Below are 24,056 nucleotides of genomic sequence, written 5' to 3' on the forward strand. Positions count from 1 at the left end.
CCATATCTGAAGAATAGGACAGGGAGAAGCATGACAAGACCACTGCAGCTTTAAACTTTATTTATTTATTCTTTTAAATCTTACATTTAGGAATTTCTACTCAAATATGTGTAAATTGGTTTGTCATTCAATCTGAATTTGTCCTTGGATGTTTTGTGTTGCATGATATGATTTTCAGAGCTTCGATTTTAATAAAAGGCCAGAAATCACCACACAATTCTTCTAACATCTAACAGTTTTCTTGATTTTCTAAAATGTCTCATCGAGCTCATTGGGAAGTTCAGTGCGGAACTGAAGAGTGGGATCCTTCATCTTTTTCTTGTAGTCTTCATCAAACTCGTCATTCTGAGCCAGAGTGAAGTGATTCCTCCAGTCGCCGACTTTTCCTGCAGAACCACAGAGACTCAGTGCGGTCTGATTTCAGTTCAATTTATCTTTTGCTGTAATACAATCATTCACTGTACCTTTTCTCATGAATGGAGAGATTTTCATATCCATCGCGGGACTTGTAGAGTAATTGGTCACTGGATTGTTTTTCATGTTGTCAAACTTCACTTCACTCATAACTCTGGCTTTCTCCTCAGCTGAAGGAGATAAGCCAAGAAAGGAGCAGAGTTTGTCAATTTCCCGTCCAGTATCCTGAAAGAAACAATCAGGAATCATCATTTCCACTTCAGGGAAGCTTCAGAAAGTGTGCTCTGAACATGAAGACACCCGCAAAACAATAAGATTACCTCAGCAAGGTCTTCATAGAACATGTAGTGAAGATTTGAATAAGTCTGTTTCTTCTTCCACCAGCCATTCACGTGGTCGTACCAGGATCCAAACACCACTAAAGCCACAGGACACCATGTGTAGGTAGTTATGGTAGTTATTTTCTCCTTTTGATGACATCAACTTTAATATGTACATACTTTTTCCAGCCAAGAACTTCTGAAGGTAGCTGTTCCAATCTCCAGCTTCTGGTTGAGCAAAATTCATGCGCTCAAAGTGAAAATAAGACACCATGTTGTCCTTTGCATTGCGCGCAACATAGACCATCTGCAGATTTAAAAAAAAAAGAAAACAGATTACTCTTAAGTGGGTGCAGGAAGTTGAAAAAATGTAAATGGACTCCAAGACATCCAACCAACATGTAGTTTTACAGACTGGGTTGCGGATTTCATTAAAATATTTTTGTGGATAAAACATCAGGATATATTACCATGACATTATTGTTGAACATAAAAGTTTACAATTCAATACACAGGCCACGGTGAAATAAATACAACAGTTACATTTTGATAGGTTGTTTTTTTTATTCCTTTCCAAGAAGACTTTTGGGTTTTAAACTCGATTTTGGTTTGATTCAAACTATTGTTAAAGATCAACATACAGACCAGTTTTGATAAAAACTTGTGGCTCGTAAATCTGCCCGAAAAGAAAATATATTTTTGCTCCATGGCCTCCTGTTAAAGGACGGCATACAGAAAAAGAGTAGAAACGATTGGGTTAACTGAAGACCTGAGAAAAGCTGAGGAAGGAGAGTGATCCAGTTTCACACTGATACCAGGTAAAAGCTGATATAAATACAAAGTTGAATGTTTTGAGAAAGGGAGTTTACATAAACGATATCAACAATGATATCTTTGATCTCTGAAACAGAGAAGAAAGGCCTTCATCACTTCATGGCTCATTTCCATCATCACAGGCCTCGAGACCATGACATTCTACTGATGGTGGTATAATTTGTTCATTTAAAAAAAAAAAAAGGTTTGGGTTGTTTATGTCAGCCAGAGGAGGCAGAGGACCTGGGCTGAAGAAAACCTTTGGATTCATGATGCATGATTCACTACAAAGACTTCACTCATAATTGTGTGATACAGGAAACAAATTCTGTTCACTCCTTTCACAGGGGAATGAAGTAGCAGATCCAAATCATTGTTTTCTTTTTGGTGACACATTTGCTCGAAAAGCCAGCGATCATTAGCTCCACTGGCTTTCAGTTAAGTCAGGTCTGGTTAGGTTTTATTTGTTAATTTTAATAAGTTAAAAGCCAAGAATGCCAAGAATGCCAAGAATGACATTCATTTTGCCAATCATCACATTTGTTCATGTTCATTAACTGAATCTTGAGGCGAAAGACACACAATAATTGGGAATGGTATGTAAATGAAGCAATTTTTTATGTTAACTTAAATCAATAAATCTTGAGTTATGTGGAGTTGCGAAGGACACATAGGACACGTCGAGCCTGCAACTGAAGGATCTATCAAAATGGAACTGTGCATGGAAATATTTTTGAAATCGTTCCTGTTGTCTGAGCTGAAACTGCTCAACACTAGATTGAAAAAAAAAAATGTTTACATTTCCAATTTCATCAAGCAGCATCACAGTTCAAATTACAATGACAGGACCCAAACACCTACCTCAACCTAAATACCAGAAATTATCTTAAAATAGACAAATGTGGAAGTATCTACATATTTCATACACCTCTGGTGAACATGTCAGCCCGAAATACAGGCCATGTGAGAGACACGGAAGAGCTCTATGGGATGAAGAGAACCAGAGCTGAGAACAAGTGGGGTTGGTGTTTCAGGCAGAGAGTTTGAACAAACGGAAGCAAAGGACAAAGAGTGGCAAAAAATGAAACAAATAATTATGTTCCAATTTTGATGTTCTTTCAGTAAAATGACAATAAAGATTTTAACCTCTGACTCTTAATCTTGACCTTTAACTTTCAGTTATTTAAATCATCTGCTTTGTCAACAGCTTTTGATCCAAGGTTAGATGATGCAGTCATACAGACATCACACAGGCTACCTTACCCTGCAGTTTTGCTCCCAAAAGGACTTTGGAAAAAACTGGACTGGCAGATGAGTTTTGATGAGACGGGGGCTGGTGGGGAGCTTGTCTGCCACGTCGGTTCCTTTGTATCCTTTTTAATAATGATTGGGGGGAAGGGGAAATGTAATTAAAATGTGTTATCAGGCAAGGCTTTGAACTTAATCATGGTTTGATAAATTTCCCTGTTTGGAGAAAATGTGATTGTCACAACCTGAACTCATATTTGGGTATGTGAGCTCCAAGAAAGGTACTCTCTCATGGATGAGCAATGTGTTCCGACGCTTTGAAGACATCTGGCCAAAGTACAATAAATCAAGAATGTAGGAGACCCATGTTGTTCCTAAAGAGAGGGGGAGAGAGAGAGAGAGAGAGAGAGAGAGAGAGAGAGAGAGAGAGAGAGCACAGGGGGGGTTCAGCAAAGAGGTATTATTTCCAACGCCATGAAACTATAAGTGTAAGATATGAGTTCAGAGATGTGGCACCTTTGTGATGCATTTGATCATATAAAAAGTGTTTTATACATGAATATTGCATTATTCATTTATTGGCAGACTAAGATATTACACAGACAGGCGTGCAACCAAATTAAGAACGGACGATAACAAAGATAAGGCTTAGTAAGAAGTAAGTTCATAATGCAATGATCTTCTCTGAACATAGCTTTGTCAGAATCAGTAATTAGAAAAATTCACACACTGACCTGATTTGGGATATGTCACAATAAGGACATCATCTGGTCTGGCTTGAAAGTTTTGAATGGCCTTCCAGTTGTCGGTAAAAGCATTAATCATTGACACTCCATGAAAGTCAATGAGTTTTGGTCGAGAAGGTGAATTCATCATTTGCATGACTCCTGCTTTGTTTTTCTCCCTCTTGTTATGTCTTCCTTTCAGCTGCGTCTGATTCTTACTGGATTGAAAGTCCTGCCCTGTGATGATATAGGGATGCTCGAGGGTAGGGAGCTTCCCCTGTTCCAGCTCAGTTCTCCAAATCACTTGACTGTGTAGTTACTTTCTTTCATTATCTTTCCTTTCTCTTCAGTATCAGAATCTTGTGTTTAAGATGTTTGGGGGTAGTTTGGAGATTTATTTTTGTTTGCGATTTGAAAGGTAAAGCTCAGGCTTTGATGATGCTTTGAGTAACCATATAGTTCCCCATCACCATGCGAAGGGCTCCTGCCTCATAGTGAGAAGGCCCTGGTTCAATTCCAAGCATGGGCAATGCTATGTAGAGTTTGCGTGTTCTGTGCATGGGTTTCCTCCATGTACTCTGGTTTATTCCCACAGTCCCAAAAACATATACCTTCATACAATGGGGGACATCCTGTGTGGAAGTTCCACAGATCAGATCCATCACACTGAAAGGTCATGATGATATTCTGAGCTTTCGGAGTAATGTTGGTGTTTGAGAATGACCTGTGACTGTTTGCTTTACAGAAAAGCACAGTTCATATTGTTAACCTATAGGGATGCCAGAATAGGGCCTTGGGGAACTCCACATGTAATTACTTTTTTCATCATGTTAGATTTGCAACTACTGAAGATTTAAGCATGTTTAGTATTTTCCCTGAGATGCTTTCCAAACTTTTCCAGTCAGTTGATCAGTCTACGCAGTGCAGTGGAAGGAGTAAAAAGATAAAGTAATGCGAAGGCAGTAAGCGTTCACCCATGAGTCGGTGACAACTTTAGTAGGAGCAGACGTTCAGTGCCATAAAGTTAATTAGTTTATGATTTTGTTATTCACCAGGAAAGAATAATTTGATACAGATATGTAAAAACCACTAAATCTGTACAGTCTGAATGTTTTTGAATAAATCAAAATATATGTCAAGACGTTGAAGCAGCAAGAGGACAGTTACAGATTTTGTTTGTTGTCCTCTGGTTGTGTGCTTTATTAACTGACATTGCACATGTTATAAGTGATTATTTGTCCTGTCTCTGATTGTATGTATCCTTATTGATACGGCAAGCATGACGTTTTTCTTGTTCTTACTTAGAACAGGATCTTAACATGAAACAGAGTATCAAAAAGTATCATTCAGGGTTCAGCAGAGTACGAAAAAAGTATCATTGCCCTAAAATACCTGTTTGAATTTAATAGTGCAACTCCATCTCCTCTCATGCACGCTTGGTTTAATCATAAAACTGAAGGTTTGAGGGTTTTTTTTCCACAATAAAAACGATCATGATGTTGACCAATGTTTATGCAAAATTTTCTATGCATTTTTGACAGGCTTGTCTTTCCCCGTCACAGACTCAAAACAAAGCAAAGGAAGCACCTCACTAAGGAAACAGATAAATAAATAGGCTGTAACAATGAAATCACCTTGTGCAGATTAAATCCTTCTCCTTCCCTGTACCTAGTGAGCACCATTTGTTTGAACTGCTTCAGGTTTGCACGTTACCTGCGCGACAGTTTGTTCCACAGTCTCGCTCCACACACTAAAACACTAAATGTTTTCAGGGTAGTGCGTGCGCAAGGATATTTAAAATTTTGTTCCCTTCACAAATCTATGCCCTCCTCTCTTTTACCAAATACTTTCTGGATGTTCTCTGGCAGTGAGTTATTTGATGCTTTGAACATGATTTTGTATTTGAAAAAGAAGCAGATGTGTGAATTTTAATGTTTTTGACTGTGAAAAATAGTGGAATCGTGTGACCTCTGTAAATGGTGTTGTGAATTATCCTGTGGCCCTATTTTTGCAGTGTTGACAGTGACAGTAGTGTACATTTGTAGGTATTGCACCAAATCTCTGCACAGTATGGAGTTTCATGACACTTTGTTTTGCACGTGTTTCACTTAAGTTTTCTGCTCTATTTTTTCAACCAGAATTACCCAGAGAAATTTGGTTTCACAAGTTCTAACGATGTCAGTCCCATCTATGAGTATTATTGCATTACTATTCCTTTGACTAAGGCCAAACAGCATACGTTTAGTTTTGTGTCGAATGAGTAATAATTTATTCCTGTCAAACTGAAAGATATACAGGTAATTTGGTCTCCTGCACAGTCAGATTTTATTTCTTGGAATTCTTATTTTCAAAAACAATAAAAAGTAAAAAAGATTATTGAGAAAAAAATAATAATTGTCAGTGCACTTCCTATGACATTTGAGCTCTTAATAGAGACGATCACGTTTGCGCACTTGCAGTTCCCGTATCCTGCCGCATGATGTCACCATTTCGCCGAGGTGGCGCCAACACACCGCCACGCCTGTAGGCGGACCAACAGCGGTCCGAGCCAGTATCGTCAGACCAGACACTGGATACAGACAACAACAGTTACTGATCCGGACCGCATTTCTGCTCGCAATCAGCTATGGGTGTAGTCTGAGACACAGTAGCGCACCGCAATATACCTCGAAGTTTTATCCTCATGAAGGAGCTCCGTCCGGGCTGAGTTTGGGAGATGGGAGTACTCAACATTGCAGACCAGGTACGGCTGAAAGAAAGGGCTCCGTGTTCGCGCAGTGGCGCAGTCTATTATCTGGGACTGCGCTACCGCCGTGCTGCGCAGCTTAATACGTCTTCTACAACGGAGGGCTTGTTTTCGTCCCTAGCTAATTAGCGGTGCATGTTTGTTAACGTGTATCCCTGCGTCGTAATGGTGATATTACTCATTTCCAGCGATGCACAGCTCGTGTGTGCAAAGTGTGAGCCCCGGTGGAGGCCCTGCCCTGGGTCCGGGCCAGCTCTGTTAGCCGTTTGCTTAGCTGACGTAGCGGGCCTGTAGGCCTCAGCCGGGCTCGGTGTATCACCTGGATACACCGAGTACGTACACGTCCTGCCACACACGCTAAACGCATTAAAATTCAACATTCCGCGCTTGCATCTTGTGTTTGCTCGCATTCCTGCACAGTTAATGGAATTAGTGCGATTTTCTTGTGAATAGATTAGCCTGGGAAGTGTTGAGATTCGAGTCGTCGGTCCGGTTTAACGTTACATAGCAGTAACCCGATTGGTATTTCTGTCCTGCAGCCTCCTCTGGTCCAGGCCATCTTCAATCGTAATGCTGAAGAAGTTCAAGTATTATTGCACAAAAAGGAGGATGTCAATGCACTGGTACGTTTCAAATACTCACATTCATGTGTTTGCTTTGCATTAGATTAGTCGCACGGTAAATGAGCCAGGATCAGCACTACAGTGTTAGACCTGCTGTGTCCTGGACAACCTTTTAAAATGGCAACCTGGAATGTAAATCGAGGGATTCACTCTAAAATGACACATTTAAATCTAATTAATGTGAAATTATTTAACATCAATCCGCCCTCCGAGCCAGTCGCAAGCAGACTGGCTGGAGCCAGCACAGTGCAGTGAAAGGCAGGGTACACCCTGGATGGGTCCCCAGTCTGTCACAACTCTCAAAATCACAGCATTCGACTACAACAATGAATGAATTCCTTGTCACATAATTGGAAAAAACAAGCATTTAAAAACTTGAGTGTTTTGGTGATTGTCCAGCTTGGATGTGAAATGTGTTGTGGTAACAAATAAAAGGATGTTAATCACAGTTAAATGTAAATTTGTAAACAGGACCAAGAGCGCCGTACGCCACTTCATGCTGCTGCCTGCGTGGGTGACGTCCATATAATGGACCTCCTCATTGAATCAGGTGAGTGAGCTGCAAGCATTCCTGACAATGGACTATATATGGCTGTGCCAGATAAATTTTTTTTATTATTATTATTTTCAACATAAACCACTATATAGTGTTCACCGTTATACCCTATATGTGGCGCTCAAAGTATCCCACAGCGCATCAATGAAAGTAGTGTCCAAGTGATACCATCTTGCATTTCGCTGAATGAAAGATGAGATGACAAAAATGATGTAACGGCACTTAGAGGGGGAAAAGAAGTGTCCACAGAGTGTTTTTCATCATTTAGAGCACACTTTGATGTCCACTGCATTGACGTTTGCATGCAGGAGGTCGTGAGCCTGCCGTGAATGGGGCATTTTAGTCATAGTTACAAAATAGTGAAACATGGAGCGCACAACAGTTATGCCTCTATGATGTTTATTATTAATGTTTCTTTTTCCAGGTGCCAGTGTAAATGCTAAAGACCATATATGGTTGACCCCGTTGCACAGAGCGGCTGCTTCCAGGAATGAAGTAAGCAATAAATATTTCTAAATCAGATTCCATCTTCTAACCTATTCAGTTTTCCACAGTGTGCAGCAGTTTTTCGACTATTACTGTGACTGGTATACCCAGTGCTGCTACAGGGTTGAATTTTCAAAAAAAATATAAATACAGTGATTTTGTGACTGAAATGTATAATATTTTTTGTATATAATTTTAAAAACGGCTAGTGTAAGAAAAGCTTTACTGGACATGCACATACTGTTTTTAACTGGCAATTCTGTTATATGATGAAACCCTGCAACCTAGTTTTGCCTCGAAAGTAGTGTCATTCTAAGTTAGGGAGACAGCTCCAGGGTAACTGGAATACACCATAATTGTATTTTGTGTTCACTTACAATGATTATGGGACCTGTTTAGTTCCCCCAAAATGTTGCTTTAAGAGAGGGGGAAATGCAGCAGGCTGCAGTTATGTGCTTAAGTCCCTGGTGATTTGCTTCCTGTCCTCAGAGGGCAGTGGGTCTGCTGCTGAGACGTGGAGCCGAGGCAAATGCAAGAGACAAGTTCTGGCAGACACCGCTGCATGTGGCTGCTGCCAACCGAGCCACGCGCTGCGCAGAGGCCCTGCTAACCCAGCTGAGCAACCTGAACATGGCAGATCGCACCGGCAGAACTGCCCTGCACCATGCGGCTCAGAGTGGGTTCCAGGAGGTGAGGCCGGAAGGATCCGCCACAGAGACTTTGAGAGGTTTGCTGAAATCTTCCAAATTTTACTTGATAATGGGAATTTGTCTTGCAGATGGTGAAGCTGCTGTTGAACAAAGGGGCCAACCTGAGTGCCATCGATAAGAAGGAGAGACAGCCTATCCATTGTGCTGCTTACTTGGGTTAGCGAATGTCACTATTTTGCCAATTCTGTGCACGACAAGCCATCATTGTCACATAGCAGTAAAAGCTCCTGTTGTTCTTGGTTGAGTCAGACGAGGAGCAGTAACATTCAGTCACTCGTCAGGGTAAAAGACACTACAGTCACTGACTGAAACAATTATTGTCTCCATGACTCCAATCCCCGTTTGTCATTTCTTTGAATTGTTCAATCGTACTTGTGCTGTTTATTATGTTCAAATGTATTTTTGTGTCCGTGTGGCTCCTGTAGGACATGTGGATGTTGTGAAGTTGCTGGTGTCCCGCAGTGCCGATAAGAGCTGCAAGGATAAGCAGGGCTACACGCCTCTCCATGCTGCTGCTGCAAGTGGTCACATCGAAATTGTAAAGTACCTACTGAGGATGGGGACAGAGGTGAGCGAAAGTCAAGCCAAATTATTCTTTGCTGTGATGTTTGGTTAACGGTACAGGCAGAAATCGCTCATCTAAAATCTAATCGGCGGATATTCTTCTACAAGTTCCAGAATTTAGATCCCAGGCTGGAGATGGGTCTGACTTGAGTTATTTTTGTGTTTTTCCAACAGATTGACGAGCCCAACGGCTTTGGAAACACTGCGCTTCATGTGGCTTGCTACATGGGGCAAGAAGCTGTAGCTACAGAGCTGGTGAACCACGGAGCCAATGTTAACCAGCCCAACAAGTGTGGCTACACCCCTCTGCACCTGGCTGCCGTCTCCACCAACGGTGCCCTCTGTCTGGAGTTGCTGGTCAACAATGGGGCAGATGTCAACCAGCAGGTACTAAACAAACCCTTTTACCTTTTGCTTTTGTTTACCCAAAAGAGTGTTAGGATGTTAGTGACGAGAGATTCGAATCCCTACCAGCAAAAGTTCAGTGTGAAAAGGCCCCTAATAACCATGAATACTCCCAAATTCATCTCAGTCTTTATAGAATGATGGCTTTTTCTATAACACAAGATTTTGCTGGATTCTTTATGTTTCTGTTGAGAGTAAAGATCACACATCTTGTCTTCCTGTATGCCTTCTAAGTGTACGTATGCATGGGTGGACAGTTTATTTCACACGTGCATTTGGCTGATATATCTGATGGCGTTTCTGTGTGAGAAAAGGAAATATATGTAAATAAATCTGAATACATTGAAGTCATCATATGCTATTGATTTGTTTGTCTATTTTTAGCTTACAGTACCTTTAAAAATATCACTGTGCCAGTTATTAAAAGAAGTCTCATTAAAGTCGGTGCTGCCTTGCATTCCACTCGTCCCGTTTTCACAAAGCGTCGATAATTGAGTGTATAGTTCTTTATAATTAGAATGAGCACTGCTCATTAGCTGCTTCATCTGCAGAAAACTTTAAAGACAATGTTAAAACATGCGGTTGACGGATGTTGATGTTCATATAAGCTTTACTCATTTGTGTTTGGAGAAAAATAGTGGTGCCATATTTAGTGTTTCTACCCTCTGCAGAGCAAAGAAGGGAAGAGCCCCCTGCACATGGCAGCCATTCACGGACGTTTCACACGCTCTCAGATCCTCATCCAAAACGGTAATGACAACCAGGCCATCCTGCTGAGCTGTGAAAATATGTTGATGCCCCAACACCACCCCCCTCCCTAATGGCTCCTTAATTCACTTCTGTTCCTGCCTCTCCATCAGGTGGGGAAATTGATTGTGTGGATAAGTATGGCAATACTCCTCTCCACGTTGCTGCTAAGTACGGCCATGAACTGCTGATCAGCACTCTGATGACCAACGGCGCAGACACGGCCAGGTATCAGAAGCTTTAAGTGGCATTAGTTGTATTAAAGTGTTCCAAGAGGCCGTAAAATGTACAGCCTTGTATTATGAAGCTGCATTAATGCAAGAGCCCTGGTGTTGTGACAGACTTTGTTTCAAGTGGAGTTTGATTTGTACTTGTGAGAAATCCAATGAAAAAGTCAGGCATATTTATATATCTGAATCTGCAAGTTGATGGTGAACAAATTCTAAAAATATTGAATAAAGTGTTGCCACATTTTGGAATAGCGACGAGCAGATCCTCCCAAGGGTGAACCTTCTTTTTGTGGGAGTGCAAAATCAAAATCTATTTAACCGGACAGAGAATAAAGGAGGAGTTCATTGTTCCTAATTTAAAAAGTATTCTCTGCATTAGCTATGAGCGTATCACAAGCTGTGCTGTCGGCCATGGTGGACGCACAAATGTTTCATTAACGCAGCTATGATTAGAAAAGGCTCTTCTTTAAAAAAAAATGCAAAGAAAAACATACATATGAATGTAATATATATAGCCAAAAAAAACATACATTTGCATCTCAAATAGTGAGTTGTTTTTTTTATTTTATTTAACTGTGGAACTTAAATATTTTTTTCATTCACTGCTCCATATTGAAATAGCATTTGTTGTTAAATAATTTTTTTAATTGGACGTTGTTGGGTTTTGGAGTTTTGTTTTGTTTTGTTTTGTTTTTAACGGGCTATGACTATCTCAATTAAACTTGCTCAAATGTGGAAGGTTTTCCTGAATACTATCACACTGGTTGCATTCAGGATAAATCTTGCAGTCTGTTGCAGTTCGATCGTTACAAAAGGCAGACCATACACCAAACTGAGTGGTATCACATTAAGTCAAGCCAGGTAGATGAGTTCACCCCACCAGCCTCTGTTCAGCTCCACGCCCAGCAGCAGATTGTGTCTTGCGTCGTGCATTCTCAGTTGGACATAGTTATGTCTGTGGTGCTAACAGCTTTGATAATGTGTTTACTTTTCAGACGTGGGATTCATGGAATGTTCCCCTTGCACTTAGCGGTGCTGTACGGGTTTTCAGACTGTTGTCGCAAGTTACTCTCCTCAGGTTTGTGTCAGCCGTCTCTGTTTCACTTGAATCCGTCAGTGTCCATATGCACTTGAACAAAGGTCTCACCTCTGGCTGTTTTTCTCCCACCTCGCAGGTCAGCTGTATAGTATAGTTTCATCTATGAGTAAAGAGCATGTACTATCAGCTGGGTTTGACATAAACACCCCTGACAACTTTGGGAGGACCTGTCTACACGCTGCTGCCTCTGGAGGGTGAGATACACAATCTGCTCCAGCACTTGTTTGTTAAAATAAGATGTGGCTCTCGCACACTGAGCTCATTTCTTGTGGCCTTTTGTCTCCACAGAAATGTTGAATGTCTGAACTTGCTTTTGAGTAGCGGTACTGACTTGAATAAGAGGGACATAATGGGAAGGTGAGCTCATCGCGACAAAATGTGTAAATCTTTTTGGTCTTTTTTAATCAGCACAAATACTAATATGGATCATTTCTCTTTGCCATGCTTCCTTAAGGACACCGTTGCACTATGCGGCTGCTAATGGGAGGTACCAGTGCACTGTGACCCTGGTGAGCGCTGGCGCTGAGGTCAACGAGCCTGACCAGACAGGCTGTACTCCCCTGCACTACTCCGCTGCCTCCCAAGCCTTCAGCAGGTTGGAAATGTGCTCCTCTCTCTGTTTCTGCCAATGAACACTGAAGAAAAAAGCTGATCCATAGACGGTTTTGAAAGTTGATTGTGTGACTTGTTTCTGGTTTTTGGACTATACATCTGGTAATAGTGCTGTAGAGCTGCATTGTTTCGTTTAGTTCAGGGGCTTTGTGCAGCCTAATTTGATCTTAATTGGTCTGGACCAGTGACATGATGACATAATATTCTATAAATACCCACAACTCCAAAGGTTTTTTCTGTTTGAGTTCAAAACACAAATTCAGGAAAAGCCCTTCCAAATCTTAACCCTTATTATGAGCAACATCCCTGTCATGTTTTCACGTATTCACCCTCGTGTATGACTGGCTCAAGGTCATCCCACGGCCCAGGGTGCACCTTTTTGTTGGCCTGCGGGCGTCATGATTAACACCCCTGCTATAGTGTCCCGTCTTGGTACCGTGTTTATGGTAGGACTGCATTATCATGGTAATAAAACTAACTTTAGTGTCTATTTTTCCTGGTTTTGTAATCTTTTGTCAATCACTGGACCATCAACACAGTTACTGAATCCAATTTAGTTGCTATTTCATTAATAATAATGCATTTCCTTTTATGTAGTTACAACTTTTTTAGCTGAAACAACGTCAGTTAGTGAAAATTCTGTGTTAGAATGCCAAAATTAAAATTGGGAGCGTGGATAAATGCATAAGTGGTGATCAAAGACTTTTTTTTTCAATGCAATTTGTGTTTGAATTTCGAATTTCGCCATCGTTTCAGTCAAACTTCATTATGTTCACGTTACAGAGTTGATCGTCATTTTTCTGGGAACCATCAGAATGACGAGGATGAAGCAAAGGAGTCGTACTTGTGAGTTTCCTTTCTCTTGTTTCCATCTGACCACAATCAATTTGCTGTAAATCGGTTAAATAGAAACAATCTGAATTAAAAGTTGACTGAAAGTTGTCACTCTGTAACAGCTGCTTGGAGCATCTTTTGGACAATGGTGCTGATCCATCGATGGTCAACTCGAAGGGTTACAGCGCTGTTCATTATGCAGCTTATCATGGCAACAAGCAGAACCTGGAGCTGGTGAGTTTCCTGCTTCGTAGGATATTCACATCACGACTGCTATTTTTAATCACAATGTTTTCCAAAAACCCACATTAGCATCCAGAGACGAAGCTAATGAGCAAGTGTTTTCAGCTTTTAACCCTTTTGTTTTCATGTTGCTGAGGGAAAAAGTGAAGACAAAGATAAGAACACAAAATAATTAGAAAATGGTATATTCATGCTCAGGGTACCCATAAAAAGATTCGATCAGTGTCTGTTAATTTGGCAGATTCTAAATACGTTATGGTTAAATACAAAGCAAATAAAAAAAAATAAAAAAAGTTCTGACTGTTTCCTAAGGACCTGTCGAGACTTAAGTGTTTTAATATATGTATATGTGTAATAACGAAGAATTACCTTGTGATGGCAATTAAATTTAAGGAAAATTTCACAACATTATTTTCTCATTTTGCATGTTAATATGACAGATTATTTCAGCCGTGTTTGTCAAAGCAAAATCTCAAACGTTTATTTGGGATGCCGTCGTAAAGTGTGTGAGTAATGGTGACCTCCTTCTTCCTGTCTGTCTTTCACTTTTAGCTCCTGGAGATGTCATTTAATGCACTAGGAGACATAGAGAGCAGCATTCCAGTCAGTCCACTCCATCTCGCTGTAAGTGCCGCACTCTTGTCACCCCTTGGTGCAATTCCCAGTCTTGATAGTGTGCAAAGCATTTATTGCCCCTCTTTGCTTCCTCAGGCCGATAAGGGTCACTGGCAGGCACTGCGTGTGCTCACGGAGACCGCGGCCTACGTGGATATGCAGGACGCAGCAGGCCGCTCTGTGCTCTACTTGGCTGCCCAGAAAGGCTACGCCCGCTGCGTGGAGGTGCTTCTGGCTCAAGGGGCCTCCTGTCTGCTTAACGACAACCATCTCATGTGGACTCCGATTCATGTTGCAGGTATGCAACTTCTTAAGTGGACACTGTCGTCACACCAGAGTGTCTCTGGGTCAGTTTGACGTCACGGAGTATGCATGTCCTCATTTCGTTGGTTGTTTCACCGCAGCTGCCAACGGGCACTCGGACTGTCTGCCCATGATGATCGACTACGGGGAGGAGGGGGATCTCCCCAACGTGGCAGACAAATTTGGACAGTGAGTTGTTGACTCGTTTGTTAATCGAGTTTTGAATAATGTCATCACTTAATATATTGACCAAATGAAATGTTTCTTGCTCTAGGACCCCACTAATGTTGGCTGTTCTCGGAGGTCACACTGACTGTGTTCACTACCTGCTGGAGAAGGGTGCCTTGCCAGATGCCAAGGACAAGAGGGGCAGCACATCTTTGCACAGAGGGGTATGTTAAAAACACCAAAGTAGTATTGTAGTTTGATGTTGCACAATGTAACTTCAAATAATATGACAAAACAGCCCTGATGTCATCTCCAACATAGTTTTGTGACATGCTGCAGTGACACCTATGAAAGTTTTCTGCCTTACCCTGCCTTTTGCGTTGCAATACAAGTTTATGTCAGAACATTGTGCATAAAGCTGCTCAAAGAAGCAGCAGATCTTGGATACTTCACATTGGTGTAGGCTCGGCGACAAGTAAGTTCATGACTTTTGAACCCAATTGGAACTACCATCCTGAAGTTAAGTGTTTGGGTAGAACTGAGAGAATAAACTCTTGATACCCTACGTATAACAAGCAGGACCAAAATTTTACATATTCCACGAAAAAGTGATCCAATTATAACGGTAAAACGTCAGTCATTTAACTTAAGAACTCCTCTTAATTCTGACACATTTGGTATGTCAAGTATAAAATGAATTGATTGATATTTACCAGTTTTTGCCTGCCTGGTTCTTCCATTGACACAAAAGCTCAGTAATGGATTTAAACAAACATCAATAAAAATTGGGTTTAAAAGAAATCTTGATTATTGGCATAAATGATCTAATATTAGTTCTGGAGGGGAACACTTATCAGGTGGATGTGGACCCTGTTTCTAAAGTTGAACCAAATCGTTTTGCGCCCACGCTGTCCACACCGGTGGAGTTTTGTCTAATTCCTCCTCGCTGCTCTGCACACAGGCGGTGTTGGGCCATGATGACTGTGTGACAGCCCTGCTGGAGCACAAAGCTTCTGCTTTATGTCGGGACACCCAGGGTAGGACACCGCTGCACTACGCTGCATCCAGAGGCCACACAGAGATCCTGGCCAGTCTGGTGCAGGCCGCCATGGCTACAGACCCACAAGATAAATTGCTGGACAACAAACAATACACCCCATTACACTGGGCTGCTTACAAAGGTTTGCTCTGTTTGATCGACTAGAATCGACGAACCCCCAAAAACCAAAAGTGGCAATTAATCTCGGCAGCTTTCGTTACTAATGATGTGTGTGTTTGTTCTCAGGGCATGAAGACTGTTTGGAGGTTTTACTTGAATTTAAAACATTTATCCATGAAGAGGGAAACCCTTTCACCCCCCTGCACTGTGCTCTGTGAGTATTAACTCGGCATTCGCTCCTGTCTTGTGCATCAGTGTCAAAACTAAATCCCAGTACTGTTAAAAAAAATAAAAATCCACTCAGCAGCTTTAGCGGATGTCATTATTTCATTAACTTGCTCTTCCTGCTTGCAGGATGAACGGCCACAGCGGTGCTGCAGAGAGACTGCTGGAATCTGCTGGGGTCCACATGATCAACACCAGAGATGCCAAAGGAAGGTGAGGCCAAAGCACTTCAGTCATTTTTAAACCGAAAAACCTTGGGGAAAATGAACATATTTGCATAAAGAAACAATTGTTGTAAAAGATGGGTCTGAACAAATGGGAGAGTGATTCATACACCGAAGACCAAAGATGATTATTATATAAATGTTGTTGAGGATAATTATGGCCTTTGGCTTAAGAAAAAAAAAAATCATGATCAAAGAAATATTCAAATATTTAGAGATTGCAACTTTTTCTTGAGTACGGCTTACATGAAAAATGATAAAGAAAAAAAAAAGACTTGAAATGACTTATCTGTAGTAAATCTTAAAATATATCACAGATTCAGTTTGAATTGAATTCATGAGGAAACTGACATTTGTATCGCATTCTCATTTAAATTGTTATGATAGTCTGCCTAAGGGAGCTAATGACGTATGTTACTCCGGGACAATTTACCTGAAAGCATCTCAAAAGTGTTTTTATTCTCTGTCGCAGCTTGAGTCTACATGAAAAGCCTTTGCTGACATTTATCCCACCATGTTGGTGTTCAGTGGAGTGAAAGCAGGTGTAATCGCTCAGCGTGTGTACTCGCTGGGTTTACCAGGACAGTTTTGACCAAAGCTCACCTGCAATGTTTAAAAGCTCAAATCTCTGTATGTTCTAATCAGTTATGTGCTCAACATAATAATAGACCTAATTAACTCCAAAAAGGAGAACATTTTGACAGTAACATGTAGATGTAGAGAACGATATTCAAGCATCTACTGTGAGTCAGGAGAAAAACTTTAGCCAGTGTTCTTTCAACACTTTCAGAGTTCAGATCTGTATATTTTGATACTTGATTTAAACTTTATTCATTTTCTGCATTATAATCCCGTGTCACTAGTTAACCTGTATTGATTTTTTAATCAAAATAGAAATTAAATTACATATCTTATGTGGTACTTCAAAATAAATTAGCAAATTTTGTAATTGATAGCAGCTGCAAAGAAAGTTGGCACGGGCAATTGTGCTAACAGAATTTAACTTGAGTAGCCTCATGCAAATTGTTTAATAGGCAAAAAGTCAGTAATTTTAGTGATTAAAAAGATTGTTTTAGGGAGAAGTAAAGCTCTTCATTGTCATTCAGATCTTTTACTCATTAACAGAGCAGTGATTGTTTCACGTTACAATGGATTCGGTTGACGCCCCTGAGTGCGTTGTGTGGAGTTATGCGCATCAAAAGTGCAATTATTATCGAATGGGAAACGTTCATGAGCAGCTGAAGCAGGTGAAACACTGTCTGTAGGACCCCACTGCACGCTGCTGCATTTGATGAGGATGTCGCAGGACTTCAGCTGGTGCTTCGCCACGGGGCAGACATCAATGCAGTGGACAAAAGTGGACGCTCTGCCCTGATGGTGGCTGCTGACAAGGGACACAGTGGCACCGTGGGTGAGTCTTTCAAATCTACACAACCAACTCTTTCGTTCAAAAAAACCGAGACAAACATCTTTCATTGTAAATTAATTGATAGACAAAGATGAAATGTTTCCACATGGAGGCTTCCTGACTCCAAAGGCCACATCTCCTCTGGTTTTGACTTGCAGCTTTTGGCCACACTTGGTTTCTTCTAACTTTAATCGTCAGATTTGCTGTCACATCGAATAAAGATCTTTGCATTTTGCTGTTGTGCAGCCATCCTCCTTCACCGGGCCAAGGCTGACCTGACACTGCTGGATGAGAACAGGAACACTGCCCTGCACTTGGCCTGCAGCAAGGTACACATTGTTTATTCACTGCATCTTCCACCCAGAGCTCCAGCAAACAAGGGTGTTTTTATATTTGCTTGTTTACTGAAAGAACAATAACCTGGATTAGTTTTACCTGCCAATTCTACACTTGTATTTTCCTCAGCTGCTCATTGATTCTACGCGTTTGTTTTTCCACCTCAGGCCCATGAGATGTGTGCCCTGCTGATTCTGGGTGAAATCCACAGCCCCACTCTCATTAATGCCACCAACAACGCTCTGCAAATGTAAGGACACAGTAACACGGTCAAATAGTTATTATTTAAAGGAGAAGCAACATGTTTAGTATACAGAGACGATGGTCGATCAACCACTGCCGAAGCCAGAAGCATGATTACCGACGCAGAAAACGTTGACCCATCTCAATCACTTTCGTCAAAACACATGTCAGAAAACTCACATTGTTTTGTTACAGGACCGAGACCTGGATCTTTATTTGCATCGCTTACCGTGTGCACATAATGGGGAATGTGGCAGGAATACATACAGCCCATCTCTTGTAACATGATATTTGTCAACACGGCTAGTTTTAATCAATTGGCTTCAGGTTTTGGGTCAATTTCTGCATGAAAATGTCTAAAATTGTGACTGTAGAGTGATGGATATTTGATGCTGTTAGTAACACCAAACTACATCTCAACCTTTGATATATTCTTCTCTCACAGTTTTTCAGTTGTCCAAACCTGATTGCTTTTTTGTCATAGTTCGGTTTAAACTCTCTCCCTCCCTTCCAGGCCCCTCCATCTTGCAGCTCGTAACGGCCTGGCGACGGTGGTGCAGGCACTGCTGAGTAGAGGAGCCACAGTGCTGGCTGTGGATGAGGAAGGTGAGACCCTCCTCAAGTTTGTTTACCCAGGTTATTTACTACTGTTGCAAATAGGACATGATTCATTTGTTAACATGTGACCTTATTTGATTTGTACAGAGGAACTTTATAATGTCTGTTTAAACTGAACAACAACAATCTTGAGTGTGCTTGCATACATCGTATTGCAACAGAGTCTGTGTGATATTTTCAGGACTTTGGATTTACCATGTCTTGTGAGCACAAGATTTAATTTCTCAACTTGAATTACATAATATACGAGTTCATTTTTGATCCAGATAATGTATTATAGTTGTTAGTCCCATATTGATTTATTATTTCGGACATTTCAGCAAACAGTAGATGGTTACATTGAGCAACATTTGTGTTAATTTGATATTTTGTTTGTCACAATTGAAGCTCTCCTGCTCTGTGATGCCATCTGTTCATCAGTCATTCAATAACTTCATTTCTGCGCCATTTGCTGAGCAGGAAGAGTATCATGAAATGATTTTATGCTGAAAAATGGCAGCAACCAGAATTTTGAAAGAGGATCAGAATCATTTCTGAGTTAACAGATTTTCATTTCATTTCAATAGTGAATTCTCTGCAATTACACTTTTAATACCAACATTTTGATTAGATTTCTATGGAAGTAGCTGTCATAATTCTAATAAATCCTTATATCAGAATCGTTTGGCCACAACTCGGCTCTCCGTTAGTGAAAATAACATTGTGTCACTCACAATGAACAAGGTCACCAAGGACTTCACCCCCGAAAACCAAAAGTCAGCTTTAAGACTTTATTAATCCCACACTGAGTGACAGTGATAAACAAAATATTACCAGAATAAAGGAATGTAATTAAGAAAAAATGTAAACATTCATATTCTTGAGAATTAAGAAATATGAAATAAAAAGTCCCAACTTAACAAACTGTACTCTCGCGTAAGGTTACTTCAGGCGTACATCATTCACACCAATGTCACAGCTACCTCTCTTCACTACGATTGTGTTCAAGATGGATTGATTTGTTTTGATTTCATGACTGCAGAATTGTGGGGAAATAAAGTGGAATGAGTATTCTAGTATAATATCTTGTAGTTATTTAGTATTGCCGCATTGGTCCAAATGGAAGAGAGGGTTTTTCCATGAGATCTATCTGAAAAAGTGCCGCCGTCTTGTATTCGGACCAATGTGGTTTTTAACTGCATGTTACAAATGTGTATCATGCTGATGAATCTTTTCTGTGATTGGACACCTGAACTCTTGAGGGCCCCACAATTACTAGAGTACGACTGCAAAGCTACAAGTTTTTTAATATTATGATCTTTAACTGGGTTTTTGTGAGGGGATGTTGGCGATGACGGGAGAGAATTATTCGATGGTTAAGCTCTCGCGTGACGCACTAATGTGGCTGTGTTGTCATTCAGGACACACTCCAGCTCTGGCCTGTGCTCCCAACAAGGACGTGGCTGACTGCCTGGCTCTGATCCTCTCCACCATGAAGCCTTTCCCCCAGCGGGACCCTTCCTCCTGCTCCTGCTCCTCTCCCACAGTCTCCTCCTCTCCGGGTCTCAACTTGCTGAAGCACTGCGGCATCACCGCCGCCTGCGCCCCCCTGCCCAGCAACGGCCTCCACAACGGCTACGTCAAAGACCGTCACGGTGCACCGGTTGGCCTGGATGGGTGTCTGTCTGAGTGAGGTCTCACGACCACCAAAACCCCCCCTCAGTCAGCTGCTATCACCATCATCACCACCAGGGGGCGACTCCCTTTAACATGGCCCAGAGGACCAGGAGAGCACCCACCCACATGTCTGTTTTCTGTGTGTGTATGTGTGTGCGCGTGTGTCTGTCTGTCTGTGCGTGTGTGAGCGTTTGGTCTTCTCTTGAGGTGCAGTCAAACCTAATATGCAATTAGATCCCATTCCTCCATCTCCTGGTAGTGCTTAATGCGTCGAGGCAGATTGCTCTACAAGGTCACTCGGATGAAGTGTGGCATTCAAAACAACCACTTAGCAATCTGGCCATCTCTAAAATCATTTAACCCTTTAAAACCATGTTGACATTATTATATAACCAACATCTAAGAGCATGGAAAATGTCTGTAACCTCAACTGTCTTTTCTCTTCATATCATTCAAGTATAAAAGTCATATCATGTTTAATCAGTTGTGGTGACCTTGTAGAGGAACATACTGCCTTCCCAAAAGAATGATCAAAGAGTTTTCTTTGCTTGTTTTTTTGATGATTATGATTTATTTTTTTTTGATTTATTTTTTTTTTGTTCTGTTCTGTTTTTAATCGTCCGTTTAGCCTAGATTTTTATGAAGGAACCACACAAGGGAAAAAAAAAAATTCTGAATTTCTTTGCGAAAGAGTGCAATGCTTGTGTACTACAGTACAATCTGACATTTGGAAAAGGGTCACAAAGATGTTAATTCCATAGTGTACTTAAAATGTACGGACTAGAATTGTTTGGCATTCTGAGATAATTTGGTGATGCTGCTGAATACATTAGCATGTCTCCTTCCAAAGGAGAGCCATGTTCGGGTCTGCGTTGTAACATCGATTTGTTCCTAACGCCGACTTAATTTTTTAAAGATGCTAAATAAGTGTTTGTTAAGCTAGAATGTTTCTAAGCATATAAGTTATGACCAAAGTTGATCAACACTACTATGGCTATAAATTATTTATTTGAGATGAACTGTACTGTATAGAGAAAGACAATAGATCTTGATATACCTCGTCAACTCGTTTAGCAGCTGCTTCATCTTCACCCAGGGTCCTGTAGGCCTAATGTTCTCTTTTTGTAGGACTAGAGAACTACTGTAGGATAGTGACTGACTGAGGCCTTGTTTATTTCTAGATGAAGGCTTTACTAGTAATCTCTGCCAACAACACCTCATCGAAGCATCATATATCTGAGCACATAAATGAACAAGCCATTTCAATTTATTTCCCATCTCTTTAACAGTGTTTTTTGGAGGAAAAAAAAAAAAAAAAGAATTTGAATGGCCTGATTATTGAGAGAGAGCAATCAGTTCTGGTTTTTAGGCACTAAAACCTTTTTTTTTTGTTGTTGTTTTTCTGGGGTCTGTTTTTGTTACTTTGTGTTCTGTTGAAGTTGAACCGGCCATCAGCATCGTGGTTTTAAAAAGCTCTCTCACTACAGGATCGTTTTCCTGGAGCTGGTGAACTAAGTCTTAAGCGTCTGATAGCTTCTAGCTCAACTCTTCTGTGGGGCGCTCAGATCCATTCGAACAGATGAAGAGTATTGTCTGCTTTTTTTATTGGGCAGTTTTCAAGCAATATTTTCTTTTGGCCTTTTTTCTTTTTTTCTCCTTTTTCTTTAGCGTTATTGAATAGACAATCACTGTCACAAGGGCTTTTGTTTCCCTAGAATGTGTTTTAATTTTCTTTGTTTTCTCTCCTTTTTTTTTGTTTTTTCTCTATAATTTCATGACAAATTACCTAAAGACTAAACGAATGGCTCTGTGTGTGCCGGGCATTTTACTGTCAGTGTCAACTCAAATGCACTGGATTGCCTTTATGGCATCTCATGAAATGCCTTTTGACCCATGCCTTCCGTAACACATCGTTTCAGTTGGATTGCTTGACGGCAGAGTGCGATGAGCCCTGAGAATGATTACGTTTCCACTCATTCGATTGCAACAGCGTTGAACCACAGTATCTAGGGGGGGGTGAGATAAGATCAGCCCGGCATATCTTTATGCCCCGACGTTGCTAATGAACAGGGACTCGATATCCCTGATAGAATCAAATAGGGCTAAGAGGAACAGTCGAGGGATCTTTGCTTAGGCCAATACCTGTTTAGATTTCAGGAATAGCGGAAATCCAAATATGTGCTTTTTGGTGGGTTTTGTTTTTTTGTTTTTTTCTCTCCTCATCCCATTTTCTGGTACTAAGCATACTAAAGATGATTGTATCGGACCACTAGAGCTGTTTGTCACTTTTAGATGTTATATCTATGCTATTTTGTTGTTGATTTTTGATACCATCTGCTGGTGGTTGAATTACACTGAGTCAGATTGTTTTCATTGGCGCGATAAACTTCATATCCACTGGTAATGAAGTGGCACAATTGCACACGTTCGTAGACTGGATGAGAGATGAGGACCTAGACTAGGCTGTGTCATTAAATACCCCTTGAAAAGGTTTTTTTTTTTTTTTTTGTTTTGTTTTTTTCTCCCCCCCACATTGTGTTAAACTGTTAAAAACTGACTGATTTCTATGAGTTGGTGTAGATTTGTAGTCACATTTCCTTCGATCGAGATGAAGCTAATTGGTTTTTCCCCAGCTTGCGTTCTCCTGATCAACCTGTAATTTTCAAGAGAACCAACATGATATTGATGCTGGGGATCGGTACATACGTTTTTTTGTAATCTCAGGATATGTGCTGAAGCAGCAGACAGAATTTGTCGATCCGATCAAAACTTGGCAGGATGATTTTATGTCCACACACTTTTTTTTTCTTTTTTTTTTTGGATGGGATGTTCCATAATTTATTTACTTTTTGACCCTGATCCCACAGCACTTAATTAGATAGTCAAGCACGCACTTTAGTACATTCAGGTTCAAAGTGTGCAAAATAGAGCAGATGTAATGTATGTACTTATGTTTACATGCATGTGTGTTGCTGCTGAATAACGGGAAGGAAGGGTTGCAAAAACACGAGCGAAGGCTGCAACAAAATTGTACTCTTAACGATGCATTATTTCTTTTTAAAAGTGTCTCGAAGGACTTCTGGACAGTGTGCACTGCCCACTGGCTTGTTTTGTGTGATCTATTTCTGGGCGGGCAGCCCAGCCAAGTGACAAGGTTACATTACCCAGCCTACTGTTCACAAGACAGACCCCGGCCTCCGTCACTTGTCGTCAGCCCAGTGATTCAACAGACACCTCAGGCAGGCTCCTCAACATACTCTACACACACTCTCTCTGCCATCTGTAGGTGCTGTCAGGCCAGCCTGTTCAGGCAGGAATTTTTGTCGCTCTTGTGATGTCCTTAGCTGACCAGTAAATGGAGCCATTGCCCCTTTTGCAGCATTGATACTAGTTTCAACTGAATCCTTTTGTTGTATCACAGTATTCTTATACATGCTTTTTTTTTTTTTTTTTTTTTTTAATCTGTGTGTACCAGTGATAACTTGAGTGATTGTGCATGGAGTTAGATTACAATTTTGATATAGCTTAAAATTCAAGGAAAAAGAAAATAAGAAATGGCGCATATATGATACATCTGGAGTCAGAAATGGAAAGCAATGAGAGGTCCAATTGTAGCAATAGAGCGTGTGTGTAATTGTGTGCAGCACAAATATTGCACTGCCATCCATTTAGGCCAATTCAGTAAATCATAGCATAAATGCCAATGGAAGATTTAAATGCGGGTTA

The 24,056-nt window shown here is 40.9% G+C and overlaps 2 protein-coding genes across 3 annotated transcripts; one reads left to right on the forward strand and one right to left on the reverse strand.

Annotated features, from left to right (window-relative positions):
• Positions 1–249: 249 nt before the first annotated feature.
• Positions 250–6,205, reverse strand: LOC308113660 (cytosolic sulfotransferase 3-like; the record flags this gene model as incomplete). Its single annotated transcript, XM_080470054.1, has 7 exons — positions 250–386; positions 465–639; positions 735–832; positions 915–1,041; positions 2,811–2,920; positions 5,964–6,089; positions 6,187–6,205. 7 exons carry the CDS (start codon positions 6,203–6,205, stop codon positions 250–252), a joined length of 792 nt encoding a protein of 263 aa, XP_080326180.1.
• Positions 6,071–21,632, forward strand: ankrd52a (ankyrin repeat domain 52a). Of its 2 annotated transcripts, none has more exons than XM_080469298.1 (28): positions 6,071–6,263; positions 6,806–6,889; positions 7,361–7,439; positions 7,870–7,940; positions 8,421–8,621; positions 8,710–8,797; positions 9,067–9,209; positions 9,380–9,592; positions 10,282–10,360; positions 10,471–10,585; positions 11,583–11,665; positions 11,763–11,880; positions 11,975–12,043; positions 12,141–12,281; positions 13,082–13,144; positions 13,255–13,366; positions 13,928–13,999; positions 14,087–14,288; positions 14,395–14,482; positions 14,568–14,685; positions 15,423–15,642; positions 15,747–15,834; positions 15,975–16,058; positions 17,335–17,480; positions 17,724–17,806; positions 17,981–18,063; positions 18,571–18,662; positions 20,075–21,632. In XM_080469298.1, the coding sequence occupies exons 1-28, from the start codon at positions 6,237–6,239 to the stop codon at positions 20,344–20,346; spliced, it is 3,234 nt and encodes a 1,077-aa protein (XP_080325424.1). In that variant the 5' UTR covers positions 6,071–6,236; the 3' UTR covers positions 20,347–21,632. The 2 variants fall into 2 exon arrangements, with proteins under 2 accessions (XP_080325424.1, XP_080325425.1); XM_080469299.1 differs by having other exon boundaries at positions 15,990–16,058.
• The last annotated feature ends 2,424 nt before the right edge of the window (positions 21,633–24,056 follow it).

Source organism: Lipophrys pholis (assembly GCF_963383615.2).
Source record: "Lipophrys pholis genome assembly, chromosome: 8".
NCBI lineage: Eukaryota > Metazoa > Chordata > Actinopteri > Blenniiformes > Blenniidae > Lipophrys > Lipophrys pholis.

Bases quoted from the DNA above. Each gene is read 5' to 3' on its own strand.
- ankrd52a (XM_080469298.1), top strand. From the start codon at position 6,237: ATGGGAGTACTCAACATTGCAGACCAG. The intron at 11,881-11,974 runs GTGAGATACACA...TTGTCTCCACAG, and splicing joins CACGCTGCTGCCTCTGGAGG to AAATGTTGAATGTCTGAACT. The intron at 14,686-15,422 runs GTATGTTAAAAA...CTCTGCACACAG, and splicing joins GCACATCTTTGCACAGAGGG to GCGGTGTTGGGCCATGATGA.